This window comes from Antechinus flavipes, chromosome 1 (assembly GCF_016432865.1).
Source record: "Antechinus flavipes isolate AdamAnt ecotype Samford, QLD, Australia chromosome 1, AdamAnt_v2, whole genome shotgun sequence".
NCBI lineage: Eukaryota > Metazoa > Chordata > Mammalia > Dasyuromorphia > Dasyuridae > Antechinus > Antechinus flavipes.
The window spans coordinates 110,123,862-110,141,039 of record NC_067398.1 but is presented as its reverse complement, the minus strand read 5'-3'; the positions used below and the strand labels follow the sequence as shown (position 1 = coordinate 110,141,039).

Here is a 17,178-nt window from a genome sequence, read left to right as displayed (position 1 = left end):
GTTATTTTAAGAGCTAAATGAAATTCTATGGAAAAGATAGTTTGAGTAGAAATTTAAAGTTCATTTGAAAAAAATAAATGTCTTGTTACAAAGATCTTCCTGTGGAGTCAGAGACAGTGTATCTTTTTTTGTCTTTCATCTATGAAAGTTATGAAATAAATGGTAGAAAAAAACAGGGAAAGACTGTGAGAAAACATTTATTTCTTAGGACAACTGTCTTAACTGTTACTTGATGAAAAAAAAATTTTTTTAAGACAATTTTAAAGGATTGAATCTGTAGAGAGACATTAAAAATGATTGCTTATGAGAACCTGAGGCTGTTTCCTGCTATGGCTGGAGAGAAGCAGGAGAAGAGTAAAAGGAGATTGAGAAATATTTTTGATGAAGCTGTTTTCACCTTCATCTTGTGAAAAAGTTTTGGGAGAAGAGACTTAGTTTCATGAGAGAGACTGAATGGGATGGGACTTTGTTTCCATAAGTGAAAAGATAATCGCTATTATAATAGAGATTCTAGGTGACATACTGACATTTCTCGTAGCCAAAATGTTATAAAAAATTATCTGTTTATCATTGAATTCATTTATTAATAAATTGTGTTTTCTGTCATTTTAGCACTTAATCATTAGATTTCAGATACTTGATTTATAGAAAGATGAACAATTATTGTTATAAAAGCGATTTCTTCAGCTAATTCTCTAAATATTATTTAATGAAATGGAGTGGCACTCAAGACAATTTGTTAATGAGAAAAGGTTGCAATAGTATTATTAAGTATCCAAACATATCTCTGGCTTTCCCTAGTATTAAGATTAAATATGAGAGCAAATCAAATAATCTGAGGTGTGAATTGTAAATGAGGATGTGTTGACCCTTGTAATCTTATTGCTCATGTATATTTCTCTTCAAATGTTTTAGGAAACCCTGAGGAGACCATATGTGAAAATGCTGCAGCATAATTTTGGAAATTTTTCTGTTTTGCTCAAATTTATTTTCAGTATTTCAGAGGGGGGAATGGGTCTATCTATCTCTTTTAAGAAATTTGTAGGGGTAGGTTAGAAGAAGGAAGGTCAATAGAAAGTTAACTTCTCAAAGCTATAGAAACACCATGGCTGAACCAAGATGGTTTTCTGTGTTGAATATTGTGAAACCAAAAGAGGAAAAGAGTCAGTAATGTAGCATCCTGGTTAGAAAGAATAACCTCTTCCTAATTGAGAGGAGAGTAGTCAAAGAAATATAAATAATGCATTTCAGCATTTTTTAATTTTTGTTTTTCTTTTAGTAACATGGAGAAAATACAGAAAAATATTTACATTCTGTATTTGGGCTTCAAGGTTTATTAGCCAACACAAGGAGGCAAATTGATGTCTTATTTCTTTGATAAGGCCAACTAGCTATTCAAGGGCTTATTCTACAAATATGGATATGTCATCATAAATCTGATTTTAGTGTGTGACTTATGGATGCAAAGATTATAGAAGAGATATGTTACACAGTGTTTCAACTTAAAGCAGTAATTAATTTAAAATGTGGATAGTCAATCTTATGCTGATAGCAGCTTCAATGAAATGGAAGTGGGTATAAAATATGTATCTCATTTTAGAAAAAAAAGTTGACCAATTTTATATTAAATTAAGTAAATTTTCAAATGAGATGCTTGACATGATAAAAAACTTAAGTGTAAGGTAGGAAGAAAAGTTGTACATCATGATGAGTATAAAGTAGTCATGACTGATTAAAATATTGAGATCAGAAATTTTGTTTATTCTTTTGTGTGATTGATTATAAGAATAATGGCTAACTAGTTAAATTTAGACAAAGAAAATATATGCATTCTGAAAAAAAAATTTGAATGTGAGGAAAATTTCTGTAAATGTACCACACTTTTTGGTGATAAGCAAGAAATCATAAAGATTACATCTGTAGCTCTTTCAAGGAAAACTGGACAAAATAAAATGTTTTAGAGGAAAATGTTTATTATTGATGAAATATAATGTTTCTAATATGACTTGAAAACTGTGTCAAACTCTGTAATAGAAAAATTCTAATACTCCCCCAAGATATAAGAAAGACTGAATGTCAAAATAAGAAAGACACTGTTGATATGTTTCTTTTACATTAGGGTCATTGTTTTCCAAGCTTTACATAATGAATTCTGAAATATTTCATACTTTTGCCTGATGTAAAAATGTGAAACCTGAGGCATTTTTTAGTTTCTCTCACATGAACGTGCTTTCTTTCACTCATGATGTGATTTTTTTATTCTAAAATAATATCATCCAACTTTGTCATCAACCCTTAAGAAAGGCAAATCTGTCTTGAAAAGATACAAGATTTTTCCACTGTCAAAAATATATATAAAAATATTTTCAGGATTAGCCATATTTTTGAAATTAATATGTAGTTTCCTGAGGTTACTCTAGAGAGGGAATGTACAATTTTAAAAATATATTTGTTAGAAGAATACATCTTTAAAACAGGAATGTTTTACATGATTGCACATGTATAATTTATATCAAATTGTTTACTGTGTTGTAAAGAAGAAGGGATAGAGGAAGGAATAGAATTTGGAACTCAACTTTAAAACTTTAAAAACTTTAAAAAATGTTACAAATTCTTTTTACATGTAATTGAGGGAAAAGAAATATTATTTTAAAAAAAAAAAAAACCAGGGACTATATTTTGCCTTTCTTTATATCCTCAGTGCTTAACACAATACATTGTTCATAAAAACTCAGTAATTGTTTATTGACTGAATTATTTTTGTTTTGGCATCTGTTTCAATTGCTATGTTCATCAAAATGAAGATAAAGATTTAATATGGGTAGCTTGAGAGATAAAGCATTTATTAAGCTCCTATACACTGTGTTAAGTAAGGGAAATACAAATAAGTTCCATGCTAGCTAGACAGTCTGTGTTCTCAAAGAGTTTACATTCTAATAAAAGAAGATAGTATATAAAGGGAAGTTTAAAAGTATGTGTGTGAAAGACAGAGAGAGACAAAGAGACAGAGAGAAAGTGTTGGTGAAATAAATATCTTGTCATTACTTGTACATTGGTTATATTTAGAATTAGATCCAAAGTATATGGCTAAAACAAAAAACAATTCTCTTCATTTTTTTTCCACAAAAGGATCTTCTATTTCTTTAGGATTCAAGCCAAGCCAAGCTTTATTGTCTTTAATTCAGTCCAAAAATTGTATACTGAATAACTCTTAACTTCTTCAATATTATGATGTCTTGAGAAAGGAAAGTTGAATATTCTTTTTAGTTGGAGCGCATAGAATTTTCTTTTCTTTTACTTTGTTGAAGTCAGAGATATTAACTTGAAATTCTAGTCTCCTGCACAAAATTTTATAGAAAACTCCTTCTTACTTATGTACTTGGAAGAAATAATGCCTTTCTTTAAAACTAAAGTGAGAATATCCTGCCAATGGAAACATCTATCAGATTCTGGATAGCTGAAGTCATTTAAAAAAATAATCACAGCACACATCACTAAAGAATATTTCAAATACATTAAAAAAATTTATTAATCACCTATTATGTGCCAAGAATTGTGCTAGGTTCCAGGGGATATAAGTATGGAGAATAAAATAATCTCTGCTTGCACTGAGATTTCATTCTAATCAAGGAAGTAATAAGTACATATAAAAACATATATAGCATAAACATAAAATTAAGATTTGCATACAGACATACACTCTGAAAGTAGTTCAATAGGTGGTATTGAGAATTTGGACACTTATTTGTTGCAGAGAATCAGAAAAGTCTTGCAGAAAATGGTTCTTAAGCCACATCTTTGAACAAGAGATAGACTCTGTGACATGGAGGTAGGAAAGAAGTGTATTTCAGATGTGAAAGACTATCAGTATAAAAATTGTGAGATGGGAGATAGTCTTAAGTGAGGAACAAAAAGACCAGTTTGTCTGGATTGCTGAATGGGGAGGACTCATAATGTCTAATGAGGCTAAGTTTAAACCAGGTTGTATAGAGATTTAAAAGCCAAGCAAAGGAATTTATATTTTATTCTACAGGTAATAGGAAACCATTACACTTAGTAAAATAAGGGAATCACGTAAGTCTTTAATTAAGGAATTTTGCTTGGGCACAAGCATATAGGATTTCCTAGAATGATTTGGAGAAACTTGAATCACAATTAGGAGGCTGTTATACTAATTTAGATAAGAGGTGATGAAGCCCTGAACTAAAATGTTACTGGTGTGAGTGAAGAAAATAGATTCTGCTGAAAGAGATGTTGTGAAGGTAGAAAGAGCAAAACTTAACAAGCAGATGATTACATGGGATGAAAGAGAGAAATTGAGAATCATGCCAAAATTACAAACCTGAGGCACTGGAAGGATGCTGGTGTCCTCATCAGAAATGGGGAAGTTTAAAAGAGGAAAGGATTTAGACACAAAAATAAAGAGTTTGGTTTTAAACATGTTGAGTTTGAAATCTGAGGTATCCAGTTTGAAATGTCTAATAGGTAATTAATGATATAAGACTGAAATTTAGGGTAGAAAATGGGTCAGTTTATGTTATTGTTCTTAAATGTCAGCATCTTCTGACACACACACACACGTGACACACGTGTGTGTTTTTTAACATACACACATATATGATGTGTATGAATTAGATTATTTAATATGTTTGATAAATTCAAGGTATTATTGGCTGCGATTTCTTTATATAAAAATATTTTTAGACGTTTAAGAAATTCTCATGATGATGCCATACGTAAATGATTAGAATAAAAAGAAGTTATACTTTAAAAATATAAATTGTCTAAAGCCTCAAAATTTCTTCTGCTATTTACAAATCACACTTAGTTTTCTTAGAGTTAAATGTGATAGAATCAGTCAAGCAACAAGCATTTATTTAGCATCTACTTATATATCAGGCACTGATATAAAAATATGTCTTCAGTTTCATAAAAACAGCTGTGATGACAGAGTTTGAAAATAGTTTTTATTTTTTTACAACATATTAGCATAATTACATTCAAACTAGACCTTCCTTACTCTCATTAGAGAGCATAGCATAGATGTCATTTTAGAAATAGGAGCTCTTATGTCAACATCACTAAAAAATTATCTTTTTCTCTCTCCAACTAGATTATAATCTTTTTGAGGTCAGTAATTGACCCTTCAGTTCATTTTGTGCCTTGAGAACACCTAATATTTTGTGCACTTTCTCTCTGCCTCTACACACACATACACACACACACACACACACACACACACACACACACACACACCACTTCAAATCTGAAGGTTTAACTGACATCACAAGGCACGTTTTCTGTTCTGGTACATTATCAAGTCCTCTTGTACTAGGATTTTTATCGTTAGTATGACTATCATGATAACCTGCAATGGTCAGGAACCTATATAGTTAGTAAGTCTCACAAAAACTAGAAGCTTGAGATTTCCCCAGTGTAGTAGGTAGTTGTGACTCAGAAATACTGTTATGTACGACTTGTAAAAAAAAACCTTTGAGATTCGGTCATTTATGTCTTGATAATTTTTTCTACTCATTCATTCACTTTGTAGAACCCATAGATTAGAACCCTGTAGATTAAATGACAACAGATCTACAAAAGAAATAACAAATACTGTTCCTCTTCTTAAGCATAAAATTAAATTCTGGTGATGATGTACATCTCTGAAGTAACTAAGTGTATAATAATTACAAAGAAGAGAAGTGGTCAGAGCCTCGTGAAGTTAATTTTTTTAGGTGGATAGTTTTTAAAGAAGATGGAAGACATGGCTTAAGGGGAGAAAAGGGAAATACTTTCTAGGAGAGAGCTTTATGTAAATAAAATTAGCAAGTCATGAACATTGATGGCTAGCAGATTAGTCTGACTAGGGCAGGTGGAATGTATTGAAGAGGTAATAAAAGATGAAGTAAGAACATTTTTCTTTTAAGACAGACAGTAACAAAGCCTTTCTGACAGCTGTCGCACTTAAGGAATATTTGATATCTGAAAATTTCAAATGAAAAATTTTAAGATTTACCAAATATTTGTGAATTGTGAGATTCTTTACTTTTCTAAAATGATTTCTATTTTAAAAATTTAGAGATTGAGCAATCTTTATAATATAATATATATAATATAATAATAAAAGAAAGCATTTATATAGCACTTATTCTGTGCTACTATTTTTATCCCTTTTGATCTTCATGACAACCCTGGGGCAAAGGTGCTATTATTATCCTCATTTTTCAAATGAGAAAACTGAGATCAAAAAAAAAAAAAGATTAAATGAGTTTGTCAGGGTCACACATCTAGTAAATATCTGAGGCCATGTTTGAACTCAGGTTTTCCCGACTCCAGACCTGATACTTTATCCATTGGGGTACCAGAGGCCTTCAGCATATTTATTGATTTATTTACATAAGTAATTTGCCACTAGAGTTTCCTGGTGGCATTAAAATGGTATTATTTGTTCAGAATCATATAGCCAATATGTGTTAAAAACAAGGTCATAAATGCAGCTTACATAACTATATTTCAACATGTTTTTAATTTCTTCATATAAAGTCCTTGCTTTCATAGAATTTGCTTTGAGAAGGAAACAAATTATGTACATATTATTAACTATAAAAGAGAAGTGTATTAGAGATGTTTGAAACAATATGCTTTGCTACAAGAAATGCATAAAGCCAAAGAATGGAAAGTGTGGAGAGAGGGTAAAAGTATTTGTAATATGAGAGCATCATCTTCAGAGATGCCCCCTTTATAAAAGTTAAAGAAAGACTTAATGTTGTATTTCCAAGCCTTATTGGGGAAACCATTTTGTAGAAACCAATATAATGAAAAGAAGAAAAAAAACTTTTGTTAGTTATCATAGTAATATTTTAGTATCTTCTTTGAAATGTATTTCTGAGGTGTTACATATAACACTGGACTCTTAAGTATCACTGTGTATTAAGAAGCAAGTAACTGTTTGAGTTATCTTTGCCTTTTCTTAACATTTGCTGCTATAAGAATTCTAAATGTTTACAACTTAAGACCATTGATAGTTATTAGGACTAATTATCTTTGTATAAAATATCTAGTACACAGTTGGCATTTATTAGTTGATTCTTAAACTGTATCAGTAGATATTCATTCTCTTTTCTCCCTCTCATTGCCTTCAGGAAATTGAATTTCGTTCATTGAGAGAAGCGCTATCTTTTGTATCCTTAATTGATGGATACTATAGATTAACTGCAGATGCACACCATTACCTTTGTAAAGAAGTAGCTCCTCCAACAGTCCTTGAAAATATTCAAAGCAACTGTCATGGTCCAATTTCGTAAGTAATGAACTCTTTTAAAATGGAGGAAGAAGGCTTACCAGAAAACTTTGAACAGAAGAAACAATGACATACTAACCCCAGTCAATATGCTTATAAAATTTTGTTACTGTTTAAATATCTTTTGAATATCTTTTGAAATATTCCACCTGTATGTCATATGTAAGTAAATTTTCAAAACCAGGTTTTTTTTTATTTTCAACTTGCTTCAGATTTTCAGTGGCAATATGAATATGTTCTTTCCTAAGACTTTGATACTATTTGAATTATTACAGTGTATACATGTGTATTATTTGATTAGTACATACTTTAGAATCAGTTGCACAGTTTTATGCCATCTTGATTTCAGAGATAATCAAAAATAGATGTGATATTGTGAAAAAGAATGTTTTAAATATAGAATTAAGATTAGAAGGCAGGAGACATCAAGAAAATAAAATTTTATTATTGTTTCTGGCAAATTTGTTCCATCACAAAAGCCATCAGTGTCCTTTTTTTGTGTTTCCAAAGCAATAGGAGCATCTGCAAGATTGGTTTAAATTCAGTATGAATAGTTAATTTTTTTTCCTTACAAAAATTATCTGCAACCATAAAGAATAAAAAGTCTCAATTTTTTGGACTTCACTTTTATTTTTCATCTTTTAATAATAAACATTTGTTCTTACAATCCATAGTAATTTCTCTACTTGAAACTTTTACCATATATGTAAAAGTAACATAAAGAAAAAATTTGGTTTTGAAATGTGAACATACACATTTGTATATAATGTGTATATTTATGTGTATATACATACATATGTGTATATGTATGTGGTGTAGTAGTAATAGTAGTAGTAGTGATCATTGTCAGCAGTTATATGTACTCATCTTATCATTTTCCTGATAAACAGATGACTTCTTCTTTACCTTCAGGATGGATTTTGCCATAAGTAAACTGAAGAAAGCAGGTAATCAGACTGGACTCTATGTCCTTCGATGTAGCCCCAAGGACTTTAATACATATTTTCTCACTTTTGCCGTTGAGGTAAGTAGACAATGTTAATGTCTCTGTGGTTTTTGTTCATGTGAGTACTTATTTCCCTATTGAAACTCTTTACCCATTTGGTGGATTAGTGGTAGTCTTTGTTATTTGATATCACTGAAAAAGTTCATTACCTAGTAGTCAACTTTCTGTTGATGAACCTTCTCCAGTCTTGAGTAGGATATGCCTTGGTCAACAGATATATGTAGTCCTTTAATCATTGGCTCTATGTTCAAAATCTTTCTATATTAGTAGGATTCTTTATAATTTGCCATCTCCTGGCATAGATTTTATCAACATACCATAATGAGTCATCACATTATTTAAATAATTAATGAAAAATCATAGAAATATTTACAACAAATTTCTGTTATAATCACTTGCAATTTGTTTGTGCTCATTGTGCTCATTGTTAAATAGCATTTTGCCCAAATCAATTCAGTCCTTGATTTAAATTTTACTTAGAAAGTTTTATCAAACAAGGAAAAACAAAATAGCTTATGAGCAATTTAAGTCATTAAAATGTACGTTTAAAATGTATAAAGGTATAAAAAGAAATAAAATTATAAGGAAATAAAAGTACTGTAAGAAAAGCTAACATTTTCATAGAGTTTTAAGATTTATAGAATTTGATTCTATAGATAGTATTCCCTTTTTATAGCTGGGGAAATTGAACCTCAGAGAAATTAAGTGATAGCACAACTTTTAGTGTGAGAACTAGGTCTTCCTCTCTTCAAACCTTTTCCTCTTTTTACCACATAACCCTGCCTTAAAGTCTTTTAAACAGTGTAATCTCTTTTTAAGGAATGGTTTTGAACAATAAATTCAGTATCATAGTGAATTACAACCTGTATTTTTTTAAACATGAAACTCTGCTAAAACTTCACTACAATGAAGATTTTCGTATAAAATAGATTAGTATTAGATCAGATCTAAGGAAGAATTTTGTTAACAGAAGTACCTAATACATTGATATTGCCTAAAATATAATTTCATAGATTATGAAAGTAGATTTCTGGCATTTAAAAAAATTTTTTTTAAAAATAGCAAATTGAGAATCAAGAATTGGAAGACTTGTTATAATCACTGTAACAAGTATTATCTGTATGACTTTAGGTAAGTAACTTCACATTTCATTTTCTTATCTGCAAAGCAGGAATAATATTTTTCTAATTAACCTCATATTGTATGCTTTAAGTAAGATGCAAAAGTAATTTGTTAACTTTTTTTAAAAATTGGCCCTGTGATTTCACAGGTTTCACAGGTACTTTCTCTGCCAATGCAGATGTGCATTGTTTCTGCAAATTTTAATATTCGTAAGCTGCCTGTGGACCCTTAGAGAATTCAATAACTTGCTTAGGGACACACAGCCAGTATGTGTCAGAGATGGGATTTGAACTTAGGTCTTTCTCACTCTGAGACCAGCACTCCATCCACTACACTATATTTTCATTTGTCAACTTTGTTTTTCCCTGGGACAGGTATTTACAGTAGTTTAGATATTGTTCATTTACATTACAGAACATAATTTATTTTTTATTATTATAACTATTCTTATTTTAAAAACATCTTTGATAATTAATTAATAATATCAATAATTGATTATTAATTGATTTATTAATTGAAATGAAAAAATTTTCTTTGCAAATCTATTTTCATTTTATCATTTGGGGTTAAAATTTGCTTGAAATATCATGCTTCCTTGAGTATTCTGAGATAGATAACTCAAGAGCATCTGAACATTTCACAAGAAACAGATTGATACATATGGAATAACAAGTAGGTCTTAATTGTTTTCTTGGTGCATAAATGACATTTTACCAAAATAATCACTCTTACTTTTTATTTCTATCAAATCCAGCAAATATTTATGGAATTCTTGCTACAGCATACCTAACACAGTACTAGTTCCTTTGGAGGTTACAAAAGAACTATGATAGAGTCTCTAACCTCAATAAACTTAAAATATTTAAAGGAAATCAAGTATTAAACACATGAAACTATAAGATAATATTACAAGATAAGATACAATAAAAAGCTACACTATGTCTCCCAGTTGAGGTGACATGTGAAATGCTTAAACCTTAAGGCATTAGTTAGCTATCATTTTTCATTGATGAGATAGCTTTGAAAGTATGGTAATAGATTGCTCACTGAGAGAGCATATATAGAATATAGTGGGCTGAGGCAAAATTTCTGCCATTCTACTCTTCTAAACTTCACTTATTAGGGAACAAGTAAAGAAAGTGGAAACAAAAGTTGGAAGCGCATCTATAAAACCTTTGATTTTTGTTATAGCTATTTCATTTAATAGGCAGCTTCAGTTTTTAAAAAATTATTATTGTATTGTTTATTTGTTGTTGGGACTCATTTCTAAAGCACTTGTATGATATTATTAGATAGTTTTCTTTGGCAAGAAGTTCACATATATAATGGCAGTGCTTTAGATATCAGAGTTTAAGTTTCCATATAGGTTCTTCTAGGTTGTTTGGTTTTGTTTCAGGAGTTTTTTGTTCTTTTTGCAATATTCCACTTGTTAGTTTCATCATTGTGACCGTTATTATGATTTTTTTCCTCTTTCTTTCTGATTAAACTCAAAAAGCGAGAAAATATCACTGATTATAAGCACTGTTTGATTACAAAAAATGAGAATGGAGAGTTCAACCTCAGTGGGACTAAAAAGAACTTCACTAATCTTAAGGACCTCTTGAATTGCTATCAGATGGAAACTGTCCGCTCAGATAACATCATTTTCCAGTTTATTAAGTGTTGCCCCCCAAAGCCCAAAGGTAAGAAAACTTTATAGTCTTTTCTATTTGCTGTTAACATGGATATCTTACATATATTTTTTAAATGATAGCAAAAGATTTACAGAAACTTGTTCTCATATTTGATGTGCAACCATTCTCACTTTGGAACAAGGCCAGTTTTTTTTTTTTTTTTTTTTATCTAAATCTTTAATAGTGTGAGTCTCTAAAATGGCAAGTGTTCTTGGGATACTATATTTCATTCTAAAGCATAAATTGTAATATATTAAGTATGTATATGCTAAACTCATGAGAAGTACTTCTAGACATTTGTATGCTACTATGAGTAAAGATGTTTGTATTTAATTTTTCAGTTCTAGACATATTTATACATTACTAAAAGTAAAGCTATTTCTATTTATTTTTTCAATGACTCAGTTTCTGTAGCTCTGAAATTAGAAAAAAATGAGAAATTATTTGTCTTCCCAGAACAAAAATGCATAAATCCCATTAATCAAAGAAATGAAGAGAAATGTAATAAAATATCAGTGATACTGGTGGAGAACAGAGAGGAGGGAGAAGGATTCAGTAACTAAGATAGATTTGTTTTCATTGACAGTTTTCAAAATGGTGACTCCTTTTCAGATTCAACTACAGTTGAACAGTGAAGTGTCATCTAGTTTTTACTGTCAAAAAGGGTCAAGCCAAGTGAAAATTTTCATAGAAAATGTGTACAATTTGAGAATTGTGAAACCATTAATCATCCAACTATGTTCATAACACATGAACTCTTTCTGAAATGTAGGCACATTATTATGTCCCCCAGAGCAAAAATAACAAACAATAAAAATAAATAGATGTTTCCACAGGAAATGAAATTTAAATCTAACCACTGCTGGGAAGATAATAATATGTATTCAGTCATTTTTCAGTCATGTCTGACTCTTCGTGACCCCCTGTTAGGGTTTTCTTAGCAAAGATACTGGTTTGCCATTTCCTTCTTCAGTTCATTTTACAGATGATAAAACTGAGGCAAACATGATTCAGTGACTTGCCCAGGGTCACACAGCTATTCAGTGTCTGAGGCTGGATTTGAATCATAAAGATGATTCAGGCCTTACACTCTAATAACTGCTATACCACCTAGCTGCCCTAGATAATAATGACTATCAAAACTGATAGACCTATTACATAGCATTGTCATTAAATAAAAACAATGCACTGGTAAGTGTTATTTGACTGCACTTTGTAAATTTCACAATACCCCAAATTGTTTAAAAAACAACAAAAGGAAGTGTCCTAAAAGTAGAAAGTATTATTCATTCCCATATCACCAAAGCAAACATTGTATAGAATCAAGGAATTAACATTTGAAACCTTTCCACATCTCTCTTGTAGTGCTAATCTTACCATTTCCTTATTCTTACCAGGTTTCTAGCACTTAACGTGTACCAGTAATTTACAAATTCAGGAATAAGTACAAACTAGTTTTTTTTTTTTTTCCTTCTGAAGGAATAAAAAAGCATGTCATTTGCTGAAATAAATGTTTTGGGAAATAGGTATTGATTACATTGAAAAAAATAATATCCATTTATATTTTAGATGAAAGGATTTTAATTCTTTAATCGTGAATTGTTTATTCATTTTTCTGGAAATATATCTTCCGTTCAAATATTTGAGGATCAAATTTAATGAATAAGTTTCAGATCTAAGAATATTTTAATGAAACATCTCAAAGATCAGTAACCATTCTGAGTACCATCATGTATTGTTTTCTTTAATATTGTCAATAATTTACATTGTTGGCTTTTTTTAAAGATGTGCTAGATACCAGTTAATTTATATTATTGACAAATTATTTTTCCTTTTGACTCTTCTAGATAAATCAAATCTTCTAGTCTTCAGGAGTAATGGCATTTCTGATGTTCCCACATCACCAACATTTCAGAGGCATAATAATGTGAACCAAATGGTGTTTCATAAAATCAGAAATGAAGATTTAATATTTGTAAGTCATTGGATGCAGATAATTTCCATTTAAAATTTTAAAATTTGGATGCCTACTTTGAAATAATATCTTCTTTTGTAATGCCGGAGAAACTGAGGCAGGAGAGAGATTAGAGAGTTTTTAATATTTTATTAATGGGAGAGTAAGATTGACTGGACAGGACTCTCGTCTCAGATTATCCAGTCAGACAGAGATAAGTATACTGGGACCAAGGAATCCATGTTGGTCCCAGGGCTGGAGGACCCAAAGAATCCAGCGTCCAGCATACAGCTGCCAGACACCATTCTCCAGCAATGAATGGAGGAACCCCAACTTCTTAAATACCTTTTTGGAGACAAAGAAGAGAAAGGGAGGAAAAGTTTTTTATCAGGGAGGGGAAGCCATAAAACCTAAAAATTCCAGAGACAAAGAAGTAAAGATATCATGGGTTGATCTTGGAATATTCTAAAGGAATATTGTAAATCCCTAAAAGAGTCAGGAGATCTACTCTTTTATCTTGCTAATTCATAACCCGAGAGCGAATAATCCTTAGTTTTACTGGGTCAGAGACAGAACAGTTAAGGAAACTGAGACAGGGAAACTGAGTCAGGACAGTTAAAGAAAACTGTGGCATAACATTCCACACTCTCTCTCCTAAATATTCAAACCTTTGAATCTTAGCACCTTCCTCTAGGTATCCAGGAGGTCTTTGACCCACCCTATGTAAAGCAAATGAGCCAAAAATAAAACTAGAAAAATGTAAGGACTCATATGGCAAGAGCAAGTCTCTCCCTGATAACCCCAGAGTTAACAGCTGTACAGAGGCTCCCTTGTTGCAAGCATGTCAGGCCCTCTACAATTCTAGAGCACCATCTCAGCCAGAGAATCCAGTTTGAGATGGACAGTTAGGTCTGTGGTCATTTGTGCACTTAACTCAGTCTCTGCTTACAAAGCAGCAGGGTCCAAGGCCCATTCAGAGAGGCAGCCCTCTCCATGGGGGAAGGATGAGGCTTGTAGTAGCTCCACCCATCCCCACCCAGAGAAACAGGACTGCTATTAGAATACAGATTTCTGAGCAGATTACACAGACCATCAAGGCAGGCAAACTCCAAACTTTTTAGGTGCCTCATGCCAAACTTCAAGGTCCTTTGAAATCCTGAAATACTTAATGCACTGGGGTTACAGGAATGGAAAAACAGATCAGAGAGACTGCCAGTGTCAGGACAGGTGTCTGATTTCTAAAACTTTTCTAAAAAAATAATCCCCAAAACTGAGTTTGCCAGGGCAATTTTAACAAAATAAGGGATTCTAAAACTAAAGCATCCAAATTCAATCTGAACTAGTGAGATAGGGGGTGGGGCAAAAGTGCTTAAGGCAAAGTGAATAGGAGCTAAGGGTTCCCATTCTTTCAGGTATTTTGAAAAAATATACCAGTTTCCCCAATGTTCTATCTCTACCTCCCCCCTTTTTTTCTCACGGAAAGGAATTATCAAATGACCATTCCCCATATAAATCCCAAGAGCAAATCAAAATCCCTATACATAACAGACTAATACAGTAGCATTTCCTTCAAAGCCCTCAAACATAACAGCAATAATTACAGTTTTAACAAATCCCATCCCAAGTCTTAAACACAGAGTAATAGATGATCCAGGCAAGGTTTAACAGTTAGTCATCAACCATTCCCAAAGTCCCTCATATCAGTCCAAAGTACACTCGATGCAGGGTCCAGTCCATGGTCTCATTTTAAAACTTCTGCTTCAGGCTATGAAATGACAGGAGGCTCTCATTCCTTGCAGAGTGGGTGTGTGCCGTGGTGACAATCAAAGCTGATCAAAGCTGATCCAGGTTCCAGAAGCAAGTCAATATCTGTAATTTGACCAAAATCTAAAACAAAAACACAAATCTAACACATAAAGATTAGATCAGTCTCAGATAGACTCAGTTCACCAAACTGTTGCAAAACATGAGGAGGCCAAAATAAATTGACAAGCAGTTTCCTATGTGAAGAGATGAGTTTGCTTTACAGGCCAAGAAAATGGCTGCAGTCTTACAGACCCCTGTTAATTGTCCACTTATCATGTAGAAACCTTAAAGGAACAAAACACAAATATCCAGTAACAGACGGATGACCAGGCGAAATACTCAGTTGCCCAAGCATTTAGGATACAATGACTACATATGACCAGACTGAAAATAGCAAGGCACGACATAATTGAATTGCAGTAACAGTTCTATTGACCATTGCTCTGATCAGAGAGAGATCAGTTACAGAAGGAAAAAATGCAAGAACACAACTATAACATAACATAAGCAGTTGAGTTTTAACAGCTTATCAATCAATTGTCCCAGTAACTGTCACAGGGTGGAGCTTTAAAACTCCCAAATAGCATTAGCTAATTAACTCTAAGCCCAAAACTTTTACAACTCCAATAACAAATGTCATTAATCAAATTTCTGATAAATCTTAAAGAGTTACCATAACCTTACAGTAATAACAGAAAGAAATTTCGCCTCAGTAAGTTCACAACTTAGAACAATTATCATATCTGGGTAGATGTTACATGAGTGAACATTATACATACAAATCATTTTGCTTTTAAAATACCCAATACATAGAAAAATATCCCCAATTGCATATTGTCCATAACAAACATTTTCAAAAGGACAAAGAAAAAAATTATTATGTTCAGAGGCCCTTTAAATAACCTCAGGATGACCCAATACAATCAATTTAAACTTATACAAAAGACCCAATTCCACATAAAAGAATTCAAGAAGGTTTTTTTTAACATAGCAATTAAACTTTTAGAAATAACAAACTGAATCAAACTAATACAGCTGTTTTTAAAAGTTTTTTTCTCCTACCACATTTCTTCTAACAGCTATTAGCATCTTATCTCCAGAGCTTTTTATTGCCCAGGCCAGGCTAAGCTTGAATTTTATTGCTCTTTACTCTAGTAGGCTTTTCCTAAAAAAAATTTTAAAATCACTAGCAAATTTTCCTTAATCATTGTTCTCAAAACTTAACAAAGCTCTTAAATCAGCAAAAACAGACTAGGGGCTTTTTCCAGGATTCCCCACCCTCAGAGGGAAGTTTTGTTTCCTTTTTCCCTTTCAGAATCCAAAGGGGCTTCTGTAAACTTCCAAGGAAGCCCATTTAGTGCTTTACTCTGCCTTCACAGAGAATGCCTAGATATTCCATTCAAACTTCTTTCCTTTAAATGTTAGCATACTGCTGTATATTAACTTTCCAAACTTTCAAATCCCTTTCAATCTATTTTTTTCATTTCCCTTTTTTTTTATTTCTTCCTTTCTCTCCCTTTTTCTCACAAGCTGCTGCAGTCAGCCAGAGACAGAGAGAGAGAGAGAAAGATTTTTCAAACTTCTTGATATTTTCTAAGCCTGCAACACAGAGGCTGAATCCTTATCTCTTACAAGCTTACTAACTTTTAACACAGACACACACACACAAACATGGAGCTCCAATTTACTATGCACAGTTGCAACGTTGTTTTCCAACCAACAATATAACAGACAAACCACACAGAACATAGAACATATATCACACAGACTACACAGTTACAACATTAAGCAAACATACCCAGAGGATGTTCTCCAGCGTCCCAGAAAATACCCGTCTCAGAATTTTAAACCCGTCGGTATTTATTCTGAGACCACAGGTTGCTAGCAACAGAACAGACCAGAACCAGAACCAAAACCAAATGGTACCCCAAAAGGTACCCAGACAGACTTACTCTCCCGAATGCCGAATCAAATGCTGAATCGATTTCGTTGTCCACTGTAGGCCAGACTGGGGCTGAAGAACCGCTTCCTTTTTCTAGGAGGCTCTGGGGTAGCCAGAGTGCTGGTCTTTTCTCAAGGAACAGACCCAGGTCCTGAGCCCCCCTCAGGCCTAGGTGGAGACCGAGAGGTCTCTAATCTCTAATCCAATTCTCAGTTTCTATTATCTCGGTAGGACCTCCAAATTGTAATGCCGGAGAAACTAAGGCAGGAGAGAGATTAGAGAGTTTTTAATATTTTATTAATGGGAGAGTAAGATTGACTGGACAGGACTCTCGTCTCAGATTATCCAGTCAGACAGAGATAAGTATACTGGGAC

At 32.3% G+C, this 17,178-nt stretch overlaps 1 protein-coding gene across 2 annotated transcripts in view; it reads left to right on the top strand.

Moving 5' to 3' along the window:
- JAK2 (Janus kinase 2) overlaps nt 1-17,178 on the top strand; it is a 158,454-nt gene that overhangs the window by 103,744 nt on the left and 37,532 nt on the right. For both annotated transcript variants that reach the window (XM_051987735.1, XM_051987742.1), the window contains 4 exons: nt 7,143-7,300; nt 8,213-8,324; nt 10,924-11,110; nt 12,949-13,076. In XM_051987735.1, the coding sequence (XP_051843695.1) occupies nt 7,143-7,300; nt 8,213-8,324; nt 10,924-11,110; nt 12,949-13,076 (585 nt within the window). The remainder of the gene's footprint in view (nt 1-7,142; nt 7,301-8,212; nt 8,325-10,923; nt 11,111-12,948; nt 13,077-17,178) is intronic.